We start from the raw sequence: 18,123 nt of genomic DNA, 5'->3' as shown, positions 1-18,123 counted from the left end.
CTGTCGCCAAATTTTCATTTATGTTTACTAATATTTATATTTTTGTTATATAACATTTATTTATGATTGCTTACACATGGTCGACACTGTCACCTACTTATCATTTATGTTATATTAAATTTATGTTTAATGTTTATATACTTATGAATATAAATTGACTCTAATTTATCATGATGTTTGTTTTAATTTTTGATAATAGAAAATGTCGAATCTGGAAAAGCTTAAATTTACTCCTTTAGAATCAACTGGAAACAACTACATGCCATGGGTTATAAAAGTAAAAATGCATCTTAAATCAATGGGCATTCTTGAAACCATAAATGAAAACAACACTTGTTCTGAAAAAGAACAAGCTACGGCATGTTGCTTTATTCATCAACATATTGATGAATGCTTACAAAATAATTATGTGACTGTAGAAGATCCCCATGTTTTATGGGAAGGTCTCAAAAGCAGATTCAATAATCAAAGAGAAATTTTACTTCCAGCTGCAATGGAACAATGGAGAACATTAAGGTTCCAAGACTTTAAGAAAGTAAATGAATACAGCTCAGCTCTGTATAATACATGTTCACAACTTAAATTCTGTGGACATGAAATTAGTGATGCAGACATGATGGAGAAAACTTTCTCCACAATGAATGCTGCAAACATCACAGTGCAAAGAAATTTGAGAATGCTAAAGTTCAAAACATATCCTGAACTTAATTCATATCTCTTAGTTGCAGAGCAAAATGATGAGCTATTAATGAAAAATCAGCAATCCCGTCCTACTGGTACACTTGCAATCCCTGAAGCAAATACTGCAAATAATTATAAACAGGGACAAGGACGCGGGCAAGGTCGTGGTTATAATAACCATCACCATCATCATGCCAAAAGCCATAACTATGGTAGAAACCATCCTTATGGTAATGGTAATGGGCGTGGACGTGGTCGTGGTCGTGGCCGTGGTGGTCAAAGAAATAGTAATCCACGAAAATATAAATATCAACCACAAAACAAGCCCATTAAACAAGATGTTGAAGAAAATTCTTCTAAAAATTCTGAAGAATCTTGCTACAGATGTGGTAGAATGGGCCACTGGGCTAATACTTGCCGAACATCTAAACATCTTGTTAAGATGTATCAGGATTCGCTGAAAGGTAAAGAAAAGGAAGTAAATTTTATGGATAATATTGATCCAACAGTCACTGAGAAACCATCTGATTTATATGAAGATTTCTTGAATGTTTAAGTTGTGTGTCTTTTGAAAAATAAACGATTTAATATCGTCTGTCTTTGTCATTATGTTTGCTAAATGTTTCAGTACTATCTATTTGCGTTTAAAATATTGTGTAATATTAATGTACTCACTATTTATTTCTTATATATGAAGTTCAATATGAATTTTGCTGGAATACAACATCAATCAAGTGGTGGAGATCTCTGTATAGCAGACAGTGGAACTACACACACTATACTTAAATCCGAGAAATATTTTATTGATCTAAAACCAACGGAAGGAACTATACATACAATATCAGGACCTGCTAACTTGATAAAAGGGATAGGAAAGGCAAATTTCATACTACAAAATGGTACAAAATTTTTAATAAATGATGCCTTATTTTCTCCCAAGTCAAGCAGAAATTTATTGAGTTTCTCCGACATATACCTTAACGGGTATGATTATCAGTCAGTGACAACAGAAAATGAGAAATATTTAAGTATCACTGACAAGAGTCATGTGGTTGAAAAACTGCCAAGACTTAGTTCTGGATTACATTATACACATATAAATGTACCAGAAATACATATGGTAGTTAACGGAAAATATATTGATCCTGGTGTATTCAGTTTATGGCATAACAGATTAGGCCATCCAGGATCAACAATGATGAAAAGGATTATTGAATGTACTCATGGACATCCACTAAAGGATAGAAAAATCCATCATGATACAATGGTTCCATGTACATCTTGCTCTCTTGGAAAATTGATAACTAGACCCTCACCACTTAAGGTTGAGAAAGAATCACCAATGTTTCTTGAAAGAATTCAAGGTGATATATGTGGACCAATTCATCCACCATGTGGACCATTTAGATATTTCATGGTTCTAATAGACGCATCTAGCAGATGGTCTCATGTTTGTCTGTTATCAAGCCGTAATGTGGCATTTGCAAAATTTCTTGCCCAAATTATTAAATTGAGAGCTCATTTTCCTGATTACACCATTAAAAGGGTGAGACTTGATAATGCTGGTGAATTTACATCTCAAGCATTTAATGACTATTGCATGTCTATAGGAATTGTTGTTGAACATTCTGTTGCTCATGTGCATACACAAAATGGTTTAGCCGAGTCATTGATTAAACGTTTACAGTTAATCGCTAGACCATTGATAATGAGAACAAAACTCCCTGTATCTATATGGGGTCATGCAATTTTACATGCTGCTGCATTGATTCGCATCAGACCAAGTGCAAGTCATAAATATTCCCCCCTACAACTTGCTTTTGGTCAAGAGCCAAATATTTCCCATCTTAGAACATTTGGTTGTGCAGTGTATGTTCCAATTGCGACACCACAACGTACAAAAATGGGTCCTCAAAGGAGGTTGGGAATATATGTTGGATATGAAACATCTTCAATATTAAGGTATATTGAACCTATGACAGGTGACGTTTTTACAGCACGTTTTGCTGATTGTCATTTTAATGAAACATTGTTCCCTAGATTAGGGGGAGAAATGAAAAATAAAGAAAATGATGTTTCATGGTGTGAACCTCAATTAAAGTATCTTGATCCTCGCACAAAAGAATGCGAGACAGAAGTTCAAAAGATAATGCATATACAAGAACTTGCAAATCAATTGCCTGATGCATTTACAGATACAAAAACGGTGACAAAATCATATATACCAGCAGTAAATACTCCAGCTCGAATTGAAATTCCAAAAGCTGGCAATAACGTCACTCATGAATCTTTGCCACGTCAGAAACGTGGAAGACCAATCGGTTCAAAGGATAAAAATCCTCGAAAAAGAAAATCAGCTGATAATGAAGTAAAAGAAAGTGTTCAAGAAGAACCACAAATCAGTACTCCTACTGCAGAGGAGATTGATGATGTCAATACAGAAATTGCAATCAATTATGCATATTCAAAAATATTATGGAACCGAAATGAAATGAAAAATCTTGATGAGAAATTTTCATTTAATGTTGCATATGACATCATGAATAATGATGATGATCCAGAACCAACATCTATGGTTGAATGTCAAAATAGACATGATTGGGCTCAATGGAAAGAAGCAATACGAGCTGAATTAGAATCACTCAATAAAAGAAAAGTTTTCGGATCCATCATTCTCACTCCTAAAGATGTGAAACCTGTAGGATACAGATGGATTTTTGTCCGAAAAAGAAATGAGAAAAATGAAGTTACAAGGTATAAAGCTAGACTTGTAGCTCAAGGTTTTTCTCAAAGACCGGGAATTGATTATGAAGAAACTTATTCTCCTGTTATGGATGCAATTACTTTTAGGTACTTAATCAGTCTGGCAGTTTCTAAAAATTTAGAAATGCATCTCATGGATGTTGTGACTGCTTATCTATATGGATCACTTGATAGTGATATATATATGAAGATACCTGAAGGATTTAAGGTACCAGAAGCATCAAATGCAAAACCCAAAGAAATGTATTCGATTAAATTACAAAGATCTTTATATGGGTTAAAACAATCGGGACGTATGTGGTATAACCGATTAAGTGATTACTTGATAAGCAAAGGGTATACAAATAATCTTACTTGCCCTTGTGTTTTCATTAAGAAAACAACATCCGGATATGTGATCATAGCTGTTTATGTTGATGATCTTAACATCATAGGTACAAATAAAGAGATCCATGAAGCCATTCAACTTCTAAAGAAAGAATTTGAAATGAAAGATCTCGGAAAAACCAAGTATTGCCTTGGTTTACAAATTGAGCATATGCCTAATGGTTTACTTGTACATCAAACAACATATACTGAAAAGATTTTGAAACGTTTCAATATGGACAAGGCAAAACCATTAAGTACTCCTATGGTTGTTAGATCACTCAATGTTGAAGCTGATCCATTTCGTCCATGTGAAGATCAAGAAGACATTCTTGGACCAGAAGTACCATATCTTAGTGCAATTGGAGCTCTTATGTATCTTACAAATTGTACAAGACCTGACATTTCTTTTGCAGTTAATTTGTTGGCAAGGTTCAGCTCTGCTCCTACCAAAAGACACTGGAATGGGATCAAACACATATTTCGATACCTTCGAGGAACTACTGATTTAGGATTATTTTATTCTAACGAATCAAAACAAGATTTGGTTGGTTATGCAGATGCAGGTTATTTATCTGATCCACATAAAGCTAAATCTCAAACTGGATATGTATTCCTAAATGGAGGTACTGCAATATCATGGCGTTCTCAAAAACAAACACTTGTTGCTACATCGTCAAATCATGCCGAAGTGATTGCATTACATGAAGCTACTCGAGAATGTTTTTGGTTGAGATCAATGACACAACTCATTACTGATTCTTGTGGACTAGAACGCGATAAAAGTCCAACAACTATCTATGAAGATAATGCAGCTTGCATAGCACAGATGAAAGAAGGGTATATCAAAAGTGACCGAACAAAACACATACCACCTAGATTCTTCTCATACACTCAAAATCTCATTAAGGACAACCAGATTGAAATGAGATATGTGCAATCTAGCAAAAACTCTGCTGATCTTTTCACGAAAGCACTTCCAACTGCTATTTTCAGAACACACGTTCATAACATTGGCATGAGACATGTTCAAAAGATGTAACAGCTGAAGCGATGTCTACTTGAGGGGGAGTCAACTCCATGCTGCACTCTTTTTCCCTTAGCTAAAGTTTTTTCCCACTGGGTTTTCTTTAGCAAGGTTTTTAACGAGGCAGTAATTTATAGTTGATCTTCAACAAAATAAAATTGCTATCCAAGGGGGAGTGTTATAATAATAATAATAATATAGATATGGATAGTCAATTTTGGTGTATACATATAGTCAATTTTGGTACACAAAGTATGTATTTTTATATTGAGATTTTAGGCTATAAATACTCATGAATGCAAGCATTAAACTTGCACCATTTCTCACACTTACAAAGTGTTTCTTTCTTTCTCTCCATTATCATCTTTGTTCTTACACTTCATTACTAGTATTCTAAATCAAGAATCAAATCACTAAAGGTAGTTATAAGCCTACTGAATTATAACATCAAGAATCAAACCACTAAAGGTAGTTATAAGCCTACTGAATTATAACATTTTAGTATTACATTTGTGCTTACATGATGTTATTTACGCATGATTAGCCTTTAGAGAGGTCCAAAAAGTTGGATGACGGGTCTAAATCGGTATGTATTATTAATTTATTATATTGTATATGAAAATTGTGTAATTTCGTGTGACTATTGACAGGTGATCCTTCTATGCTTTCACCGATAATCACATCCACCTACATCCAAAAATCGCAAGTGCCAGATATGGTTTCGGGACCAGGCGTGTAACCTCGATAGCATGTGCCCTAGCCACCCAAACCAATTAGTCGCTTAGATAAAGAAGGAAGCCCTTCGGGAGCTATTCTTTCCCTGATATGGGTAGGACTTACTAGCCCTTAGCTGTTTCAATGGTAGGAGCTGGGGATTGAAGAGGGACATCTGTGCTAAGAAGAAAGGACCGTAGCCCCAAGGTGTAGCATCAGTTCCAGACAACCGCTCGTGTCGAATTGACCCGAAACACTAACCATCCTAATCCTAATATGACTAAAAAAACTATATTAATCTGATAAGAATCATATATTGGATTGATGATGATTTACAAGATTAATGCAGTGGAAATACACATCGCAAATTTTTTGACAAATTTGAAGCAGTTTCTTGGCTGAATCATTTACAAGTAAATTAGAAGTACGACAAGTAACAAACTTAATATTTGGTTTTGTATCATTGACAGAATAACCCTTCCTAATAAGGGTACTAAAAGCAAAAAGAATTGAAAATGATAGCATAATCCGTCTTCTAAGGTTTCAACAGACAATCTTCCACATGCCCATTGTAAGAAGACCTTGAACATAGCTGAAGTAATATCTGCAATTCATTCAGAATATGAAACACATGCACTTCTTGATTGTGGGTTTTGGAGCATCCAAACTAGCATGATTCCGTCAATTGAACAATGTCAATAGTGCATGTTCCTTAGTTGGCACAGACCTGTAACCTACCCATCTACCCATCTTCTTGAAACGGCTCGGAGCTTTCTTTAAAATCAGTGGCAGCACACAAAGCTTTCCAGATAGGTACTAACATTTCCAAGGGTGGGCGAAATTTCTGAGAAATGGAAGTGCAAACACCATGAGAAACTTAAAAAAAATAATAATCATTTTTATTTTTTTTTAAAGTGATCATCGTCGACTAATTAATTGACTCCTAAGTATGTAGTTCATTCAAATGATCACTAGAAGAATTACTTTACTCAAAACACAGAAACATATTTTCTTCATCGTGAAGTCATGGACAGCTAATGAGTTTCAAGTTAAAAATTTCAACAAATAAATTCCCATTAATTAAGAGATGGTAATAATGATGAAAACAGTTATGCAATTACCTTAAAAACTAGGGTAAGCTCATCTTCATCGCTAACCAGGAGACAAAGGCACCAGTAACAAGTAACTGGAGTAACACATTCATTCAGCACTGGTTTAAGAATTTTACTTAATGGAACAAAGCGCCGCCTTATCTTTCCACTGTTGTTCAAGTACAAAAGAAACAATCTTGTTAGAGAAATTTTATGGCATCAATGATGAATGTTATGAACGCGCGATATGGCCATTAATTAAATGATCTTTGTTTGATTCTTTCTTTCATAGCAAGTAGAGGTGCAAATTGATTGGCTTTGGTAATGTTTAAAACAGATTATATATGTTTGTACAAGTGAACGGGTCAGATAGGTAAAACTGGCCCAAAACACTCGTAAACCAAATTCTTTTTATTATAGATAACTAGTGTGTCAAATATGTAAGAGGTTTTAGGCACTAAAACATATTTTGTGGGCAACATTCCACGTATTTGACCCATTTCCTTTGTAGCCAAATTTTTATTTTTCCCGTTCGAGATATAAGATTTTCCTAATCATAAGTAAATGGGTCGACACTTTCACCTATAGATCGATGTATGCGACTTAACAAGCATCCAAACATATACAGGGAAAGATGTCATTAAAGCACAAAGCATGGTAGTCAAAAAGCTTTTTAAGGAACGGAACTGTAAAGTTAGGCTGGTTGTGTGTATTTATTATCTATGCCATTTCCAAAATCTTAGACATGTCGGGATAATTGTAGTACCTTCCGTAGTGAGTTTCAAGCTGAACTCCAAATGCAGGCATAATTACGACAGATTCTGAAACACACGAATCAGAAAAAAGTTGTCTTGAGACCTTGATATATTCACAATATATAAAAAAACATTGCAAGTTTTAACAGTTTATGTATTTAACTTGTAAATTGGACTAACAGGAAGTATATAACTTGGTAGTTCAAGGATTGGGTTAATACGAATTTAACCTAAAGATTTCTTTTTCCTTATCATACAGCCTTTAGAATATTAAAAATGTTGTCTAGTACTTCTAGTCCTATTACCAGATTCGACAGATTTGCCACTAACTCCAAATTGGATTCGGCTGAACCACCCAATCGGGTACACCTATAGTAAACGTGAATTCTTGATGTAAATTGATATCTCCAAAAAGTTTTAATTTTGTTCCGATTGATAGTGGGTTTGCATTTGGGTCCGAAGCGAAACGATGCATCAGAAGATTAAAATAAAAAACTCTCTTGAAAATCTCACACCTTTCACAATGGGTGTCCAGATAAGCAATTTGACCAGCAATGCAGCAAAAAACAAGCTCCATATAACAGTGGTAACTGGAGTCCCCTGTATATGAAGAAAGCTTGTAATATGTAGCTCAGTCAAGATATTCAAACATTATTCCAATTTTAGATTACATGAAAGGAAAAAAAAGAAAAAAATAAAAAATAAAAACAGTTAAATCCACAATGATAATTTGATCCTAAATATCTCAAATGTCACAGTAGATTTAATTATGCTCAATAGAACAAGCGAGAACAACTAACTAATTGTAAAAAAGTAAACTTGCGGGCATAGCTCAACGGTTCGCCAATGTACTGTGTCATGGATAGGGAGAGGGTTCGATCCTTATGGATGACGTGATTTTCTTTAAACCAATTGAATTGGTGGTATATATTGACGAGGTTTTACCGGATTCGTTCACGGACCTCTACCCGGAACACTAACCGAATGAATGTGTTCCCGGGTACCGTCGATAGGGTTCGGATTTCTGCCCGAACGTGTGTATTAATGATGAGGGTCGTTGAAATAAATGATCTACGGATACCAGAAAATCTCCGTTCAAAAAAACTAATTGTAAAAAAGCACAATGCATACAATTGATTAGTAAGAATAACGAAATTAATTAAAATTATACCTTTTCCAGATAGCGAAATACTGCATATGCTACAATAAGTATAGCAATAATGTATATGACAATTGATTTCATAATATTTCTTCTGCCGATAATATGATGAGTATCGACAGCGTGAGATACATCTTGTGTGCATACAAATCTCGAATTCGAAATTAACGACGGTTTTGCCATTGTGGAATTAAAGCGGAGCTCGTTTATAGGGTTACGATCAATATGTGACAGTGGTGATGTAAAATGAAATAGTCGTATGTTGATAAACCCTAATTCGGTAAAATTAACGAATACTAAAAGGCTGAAATTGGAGCTGAAATGCGTGTATTAAGATTGAGCGTCCAGTAATCGTGAATCACAATTTCAAGACGGTGTTTCAATTATTTTTATCATTCTTTATTTTATTATATTATTTTTTTTTTCTTTCAAAAATCACAAATCACAGTAACATTACCACCCGAATATCAACTTGTACGACCAATACAAAAGAATCCAACAAAGAGGCCTAGTCAAACGTTCATCAACATGATAAAAAAAACCGTTTAATCTATTAAACCAAAGGCTATAACAAAGGTTATGGCGGTCCGGTAACGAACTGGACGCATCAGTTGGAAAATCGACATTGAGAGTTATCGATGAAAGTTTGATGCTTGCGGTTTTGAAATGGGGTGACCAAGGGTGTTTTCGTCAGATCTTCCAGGATTTATGGAATATGAGGGCGGGTTTGAGTTTCTCTTACTAGGGAGATTGGTTGTCGGAGGGTGTCGGATAGAACACGTTCAACGGGTGCTTGGGTTTTGGTTGATGGATTGTTTGTAACGACTCAACCCGTTATCCAATCGAATACGCATCAAAAGATTTTTTTTTATTATTTCAGAAGGGTGTGCGGCGCGCAACCCTTTAGGTGCGCGGCGCGCACAAGGCCTGACAGCCTCTGTCCGGATTTTCCAAATTTTGATTAAAGATCTCCCACTTCCAGACACTTTTAGACGAAACGCTTTTCACAACACATTATAATAAATAAGACTAAGACGTTCCAATAATAAAACGAGTTTTACGACACCGGGCCCACATCGGCCGTTTTACGACTTTCGTACAAAATACAAGTTTCAATCCCAATTTACACTTAGACGAGTTAGGACTCTATAACCCAACCCGATACCAAGAGCATAATCCCGGGGACTACCAAATCCCCAATCCACGTCCGCATATCCAAAAGCTACCCCATCGAGCCCAAGCGCTCCTACGCAACTAGTCTAACAACTAGCTAGCCTCATAACACAATACCTGAAAAAGGTAAACAACGAGAGGGGTAAGCATAAAGCTTAGTGAATGCAATAATTATACATATACATATATAATCTACTTACTTGCAAACACTTACACAAATACCTCATACACGCTAGCAATTCAATTAGCATACCATTGCAAAGTATAACGCTAAATCTCCGATAATACAAGCTAGCACAACAATAGTATATAACACGCGTAATACAATATGCTACACTACAACACATAAAATATTGATGTTCACAACATCCATTAGTATTCAAGCTAGCCCAACGAATGGTATCGTCAACATCGAACTTATTCCCCATCCGTCTTAATAAATGTGGTATCGTCAACATCAAACTTAAACTCACATATGAGGTATCGTCAACATCGAACTTAAACCCTCATCGAATGAATTAATGTGATATCGTCAACATCGAACTTAAACCCACATATGAGGTATCGTCAACATCGAACTTAAACCCTCATTGAATGTCACTACAATAGTGGTATGGCTTCGTCAACATCGAACTTTAAATCCATACATGAGGTATCGTCAACATCGAACTTAAACCCTCATCTAAACAACAAACAACATACTCTAGGATATGGTATCGTCAACATCGAACTTTAACCCATACCCCACAAGCAAATAAACTATATACATACATATATAATTATTCCACTCACCTCGAACTCGAGCATTACAAACCACGCGGGAAATCTCCAACAACGCACCCGAGCAAGCTTTCACCTATAATACGCATATATGTATACACACAATCAACATACATTCTCTACAAGAGAATTCGACGCCAACACCCTTAACCAAGGGTTTATACTTACCTTCACAAACCGCCCATTTAGACACCTAAAAAGGACTTCACCAATTACCACTACGGGTGGTAATTCCGACCCATCAAACAAGTACAATTTAACCTAAATTATGCTTGACGCCAATTAACTCAAAATCACTTCCCATGATTACTTTCATTCAAAAACGCCGCTTAATACCTAACAAAAGCGTTTAACATCCATTTGACCAAAACTAGTGTCATTACCAATTTTGACCCATCAAAGTCAACCCATTTTGACATAAGTCTCAAAAACATCTTTAATCACTAACGGCTAGTGATTTACTTTCCAAAACACCATTTAACACTTTAATCAAACCTTTATATACTTGGTTCATCAAATCTTGACCTCATGACTTAGTTTGACACCAAATCAAGTTTAACACTCATTTTGTCATACAAACATGTTCTTATGAACATCTAAACATTAACACACTTACAATCTAGTGAATTAACACCCAAACCATGACGAATACTTCCAAATTCGTCATCAAACCCTAAACCCACAATAATCGGGTTCACTTACACTAGCAATACAACAAAACCCCAAATTTCATGAGAAATGGGGTTTAGAACCCTAACAAGCTCAAACCCTAACATGAACAAGAATCATAACAATTAAATTCGAGTTAGAGCTTACCAACACTACCAAAATGTAGCCGTTAACGAGGTGAACAACCTTAACTCTTGCACCTTAACTTAAAACAACCTCCTTCTCCTCCAAATGAAGCTTTCCCTCTCTAAAAACTCTTCTTCTCTCTAGGGTTTGAAGATGAGAGAAATGTGGATGTGAAAATGATCCAAAAGTGGATCTAAAACTGCCAATATGTCCACAGATCCGTCCTCAAGTGAAATGACCAAAATGCCTTTCATTTAACTCAAAAGTAGAAAAAACATAAATCTGTCGCCAGGCAGAGTGCGCTGCGCGCACACTTAGAGTGCGCGATGCGCACGCACGTCTGGACAGATTCTGAGCTTCAGGGACTGATTCTGACAAGTCTTGATTCTGATGTAAATTCTGAAAATGCATAAGTGTTAGGTAGACTTTTAGTGGCGCTTTCTGACGCACACATTTACTGACACTTTCAGGAACATTTTCTGATGCACAAAATTCAGGATCTTACAACTCTCCCCCACTTAAACTGGATCACGTTCCCGTGATCTCCGTCACTTAACTCACCGGAACCACACACTATGGTCCTCCGACACACATCCAAACTCGATGTCCATATAATTTCCATTAACCTGAATATCTCACCACACGCTAATAATCACTAGCATGCATTACCGCAACCAGCCGTATCTCATACACTCAATGTCCAAAATACCCATTTAGGAAATACGAAAAACACCATATATTCCTTCAAGTTCTCTCGGCTAAAACTCGCAACAAGCTACATCCATAACTACATCACCCAACGCGATCTACTAGGTCCACTATGCCGTGAACCAAGTCTTGCATTAATCCAAATCGAGGAGCAGATGAATAAGGTTTAGAATTGTGGATAGAATATAATCGTGTCGAACTACTCTGGAAATGAGGCTGAAAATGGTGTTTCGGATAGGTTTGCCGGTAAGTGCTTCAGGTTCTTCGCCAAGAGAGAAATATGGTGGATGAAAGGGATCACCTTCTTCTTGTCTCCAATGATTTAGTAGACTACAAACCCATCAGATGAATTGGGGATGGCTGATTGATTGATTCATTCTTGTGACACCGCTTTCGGAGCTTAGGTGAATATCCATGTCGGAATAGCTGTCGGAATAACTATTGGAATAGCTATCGAAATCTGAGAGACTCGAACTGGTTGAAAGATTCTTCTCATACGATCAGATGAAGGATTTTCAATAAGAAATAAATTATAGGATGTAGATTAGTACCCTGCAATACATAATTTACATATGCATATATAATACTAAAATCTCATAAGTTACGGAGGAATCTACGGAAGCTGTCAGGCAAAGGTAACAATAACAGATACGCTAAGATATGAATTTATCTATATACTGTCTATGCAATAGAGGCAGTAAGACATGTCTAGACTAAGAATGATAAGCAGGTAATTTCCTAAGGATGGTAAGCAGATGATTTCCGACTAGGAATGATAAGCAAAACTTTTGACATGCAGACACGGTCGAAGTCCAGACTCACTAATGCATCTAAACAACTATCAGTTAGACACACTAATGCAAGACCTATTCGCTAAGACCACCGCTCTGATACCACCTGTAATGACCCGTCCTAATCCATCTGGACGAATACATTACAATTGGTTGCATCGCGAGGTACTTGACCTCTATATGATACATTTTACAAACATTGCATTCGTTTTTAAAAGACAAACTTTCATTACATCGAAAGTTGATGGCATGCATACCATTTCATAATATATTCAACTATAATTGACTTAATAATAATCTTGATGAAATCAACGACTCGAATGTAACGTCTTTTGAAATATGCCATGAATGACTCCAAGTAATATCTCTAAAATGAGCAAATGCACAGCGGAAGATTTCTTTCGTACCTGAAAATAAACATGCTTTCAAGTGTCAACCAAAAAGGTTGGTGAGTTCATTAGTTTATCATAAATAATCATTTCATAATTTTAATAGACCACAAGATTTCATATTTCCATTTCTCATAAACATACGTCCCATGCATAGAGACAAAAATTATTCATATGGTGAACACATGGTAACCGACCTTAACAAGATGCATATAGAATATCCCCATCATTCCGGGACTCCCTTCTGACATGATAAATTCGAAGTACTAAAGCATCCGGTACTTTGGATGAGGCTTGTTGGGCCCAATAGATCTATCTTTAGGATTCGCTTCAATTAGGGTGTTTGTTCCCTAATTCTTAGATTACCAGACAAAAAAGGGGCATATTCGGTTTAATAATCCAGCCATAGAATGTAGTTTCGATTACTTGTGTCTATTTCGTAAAACATTTATAAAAATTGCGTATGTATTCTCAGCCCAAAAATATAAAGGGTAAAAAGGCAAATGAAACTCATAATACTGTATTTTGTAGTAAAAATACAAATGACGATATTGAACAATGCAGGGTTGGCCTCGGATTCACGAACCTAAATCAATTATATATATATATTAACACATCATATTAATCAACTAAGTTTATAAATTTTTATAACGTACTATGATTAATATCCTTATATATAATTATATTAATACTTATAATAGGTTATATTATATATATGATATGTAATTTAATTAATGTTATAATAATAATATATTAGTTAATATATTAAAACATGGTAATTTGTAATATTAGTTATATTTATGTTACATGTAATAATTATATTCTATATAAAGAATATTTGTTGTAATAACAATAATAATACTAGTAGTAATATTAGTAATACAAATAATGATAATAATAATAACAATGTTAAAAATAATAATGATGATAATAATGATAATAAGAATAATAATTATGATATTCATAAAATTAATAATATTAGTAATTTTCATAATAATAATAATGATAATAATAACAAAAGTAATGATAATTCTAATATAATGTGGATAGCTTTAATAATAATGATAAAAATAGTTATTAGTAATGATAATATTAGTAATGATAGTTTTAATATTAATATTAATAATAATAATAATAATAATAATACTTACATTAGTTATTATAATGATAATAATAATAATACTTATATTAATAATAAAAATGATAAAATTAATAATAATAATAATAATAATAATAATAATAATAATAATAATAATAATAATAATAATAATAATAATAATAATAATATAATAATAGTAATAATAATAATAATAATATTACAACCTTAAGAAATAAGCTTTCCAAAAATAAAATGCCACTACCCGAGTTCGAACCCAAGACCTCTCGTACCACAACAACCATCCTAACCATCAATCTGTCGTTTGTTTTTCTGAAAATATTGCAATCACAACTTTAAAACCCTTTGATTTTTGTTTTAATAAATCTAATAATGATAATATAAATATAGATATAGATAATTATTAATATATAATAATATTTATACCTAAAAGAAAACGTGTGGGGTTTACTGCAGGAAGAAAAACAGATCGATCCTCAACCTTTATCCTTATCAATCGTTTCACCCCAATTCTTATCATAACAGTACCATCATCATCATCTTTACCATGTTTTTGTCCATCATCATCATCATCATCATCATCATCATCATCATCATCATCATCATCATCATCATCATCATCATCATCTTCTCTTCATAATCATCATAATCATCATCGTCATCATCAATCATTACACTTTGTCGAGCAGTAGTAGCAGCAGTTAAATAAGTCGATTGCAAACCGAAAACAGGAACGAGTATAGCAGCTAGGGTTTGTCGATGGTCTTCCTTTATGATTTACGACTGAATATAACAGTAAACCAAGAAGTAATTTTAGCAGCAGCCGCAAGATCCAACAAGAAGAAAGACAGGAATAATTATGGTGGTTCTTGATGATAATGGTGTGGTTTGTAATAGTCTTCAGTGGTGATAACAGTGAAGATGGTGAGTGTTTGATTGATTCGATCTATTGCAAATACGTAATCATCATAATATATCACGATCACGATTATTATCATCTAACCCATCATCATTTATTAGTGTAACATCATCGTCTTTATCATCATCATCTCCATATCAATACACCATCTTCGTGAATTAGTTTATGTTGAAAATATGAATAGAAGTAAACGTACTGTAGCAGCATCGAAGGCTTTGCAGATTGCAGCTTGGTGATAACAGTTGACTGAAATAGCAGCTCATGGTTAGGAAAGATGCGTTTTGGAGTTCTTATTAAAGAACAGAAGTAACTGCAGCAAAGTATACTAGTAGCAAACATGTAGTTGTATGTGCGAATAGATAAGAAAGAAAGAAGATAACAATAAAGGAACAGTGAAGGTGGTGGCGGTTCAACGATTGAGTGGTTGTTCAAGATGTGATCTTCGAAGGAGATGGAGGTCTTTAATGGTGATGGGTTTGGTGGTTGTTGAGTTTAACCAAAACAGGAACTAAACGATAGTTGCAGGGATCAGTCGATTAATGGGGATGTTCTTGAGTGATGGTGTTCGAGTATTAACAAAATATAACGATATATGGTATTAGTCTTCGGTAGTAGCAGCAGGAGTTAGGTGTGATTAAATGTTAGCTATCAAATAAGAAATCAAGTGACATTAACTGAAAAGGGTAGTAGCAGTGCAAATGCATGTATGTGTGTGTAAAGTCAAGAAAGTTAGAAGAAAAGGGGTATCATTTAGGTTGTGTATGTTGGAGTAGATGCCCACATAAAGTAGTACTAGTACCTAATTATTATTGTATGCATATTATTATATAGATATAGATCAAGAAAAATGGAAGTTCTTTTAGTTGGTAGAAAAGAAATACAGGAAGTGGGTGTGATGTTGATTCAAGAATGCATGTATCTTTTATAAGAAAAATAAGAACTAAGGTGTTTTGATTTGGTTATAATTAAATAGCATAATAGTAAGAAATGATTGGTCTCTTTCCTTGTTTTGGAAATACAAAAACACAAACAGGGAAAGTAGTAGGTAAATAACAAGTAATAATAGTGAAGGTTAAAGGTGATTGTGATATATTATTGATCGATTGCATGTATGTATGGAAAAATAAAATATATAGACTATCATTGAAACCCCACTCTTGACTAACCATCACCTTTAGTGTTGGCATTATATCCCATGCATATTTTGGTATATATTCTATCGACATATATTGGTACAAGCCTCTCAATTGCTAAGCCCATATGTAATTGGTATTACATGTCTAATATATTGATTAATGGACTAATAGTTCAGCTTACACTTATAGCCCAAGTCATATTATATATATATATATATATATATATATATATATATATATATATGTATATATATATACAAATAATGGATTTTATTACTTCATATCTTATTTACAAGTAATATATATATATATATATATATATATATATATATATATACATATACATATATTAATATTTCTCATTACATCTTATATTATTTATAAATTATTCATACAACAACATTAATCTACAATTGTAAATATTCGTTCGTGAATGGTCGGAAGCGGTCGAAGGGTAATTGATTACATGAAAACAGTTCAAAAATTTTGAAACTCAACATTACAGACTTTGCTTATCGTATCGGAGTCATACAAATATTAAGTTTAAATTTGGTCGGAAATTCCCGGGTCGTCACAGTACCTACCCGTTAAAGAAATTTCGTCCCAAAATTTGAGTGAGGTGGTCATGGCTAACAATAAAATGTTTTCATGACGAATATGAGTTGATAAGTAGAGTTTTATCATCATTGAGTAATATGGATAGAACAATTCGATTATTCGAAAAGTACGAATGAAGCTATCACAAAAGAGTGAAATGAATAAATGAAGTTTCGTCTTAACTTTAGACGTTGTCTTGGTTGAATTTCGGAATTCAAGGGATTTTAAAGAAATCTCCGAAATCTAAAAGATTTGATTCTTCGACGAATAAGAAAATTAAGATTTCTAAAATTAAATACGGTGATCTGCCTTGATTACTCTGACTGATATTTCCATTATAAATTAAACTCTTTCGTTCCATTATTCTCACCATTCCTGTTCTTTCTTTCTTAGTCCATACATCTAAAAGATTGTGAAAATGCTTAATCCAGTTCTAATCCTTGATATTTTTCTAATTATCATTTCGGTCATCCTTCTTTTCAAACTTCCACCAAAAAAATCAGTTTACTTCTACTATTACCTTGGGGTGATACTATTCTTAATTATACCGTGTCTTTTTATTGCTATTCGTATTAATATCCAAGGTTTGTAATTTCTGAGTTGTTGTTGGGTTTTATATCTTCCCTTATATTTTGGAGCTCTTTGCCTTTTTATTCTCTTCTCAACCTCTAGTAAAGCGAGTAATGGTCCAGAATTCGTAGGTATGAACTTTCGAATGAACATGACTAACGTTCTAAGAGAGAGATTGTAATAGCACAATCTTGATTGGTTAAATTACCAGAATTCAAGAGAAAAGATAGAACTATCAGGAAGATATGTTCTCGATATGTTTGGAGATTAGGTAGGATGTAAGAGTCGTGTACCATGGCACATGATGACGTTATGGTCTGTGAATCATCATGTTTCATTAGAAACTCAACATGACTTACTGTAATATAATCACGTTGATCAAGTGTCATTATATTATACTAACTCATGCATCAATTTCCAACACAACTTCAAAATCATTCATAATTCAAATTAGAATTTTTCAGAATTTTAGAAACTAAAACAGTTTCTTTTATGATATAACACAGATAGAGCGGAGAGATAATTAATATCAGATAAGAATATTTATGAAGATATCTTCAGAAATATTGAGGATATTAATAAAGAAAGATAC

At 34.0% G+C, this 18,123-nt stretch overlaps 1 protein-coding gene across 1 annotated transcript; it reads right to left on the bottom strand.

Moving 5' to 3' along the window:
• Nucleotides 1–6,005: 6,005 nt before the first annotated feature.
• On the bottom strand, nt 6,006–8,739 carry LOC139901967 (uncharacterized). Its single transcript, XM_071884627.1, has 5 exons — nt 8,569–8,739; nt 7,913–7,997; nt 7,409–7,463; nt 6,673–6,811; nt 6,006–6,395 (listed from the first exon to the last, which is right to left on the bottom strand). Exons 1-5 carry the CDS (start codon nt 8,737–8,739, stop codon nt 6,294–6,296), a joined length of 552 nt encoding a protein of 183 aa, XP_071740728.1. The 3' UTR covers nt 6,006–6,293.
• Between the last annotated feature and the right edge of the window lie 9,384 nt (nt 8,740–18,123).

This window comes from Rutidosis leptorrhynchoides, chromosome 3 (assembly GCF_046630445.1).
Source record: "Rutidosis leptorrhynchoides isolate AG116_Rl617_1_P2 chromosome 3, CSIRO_AGI_Rlap_v1, whole genome shotgun sequence".
Taxonomy (NCBI): Eukaryota; Viridiplantae; Streptophyta; class Magnoliopsida; order Asterales; family Asteraceae; genus Rutidosis; species Rutidosis leptorrhynchoides.
The sequence above is the reverse complement of the archived record's forward strand: the minus strand, read 5'-3'. Positions and strand labels throughout refer to the sequence as shown.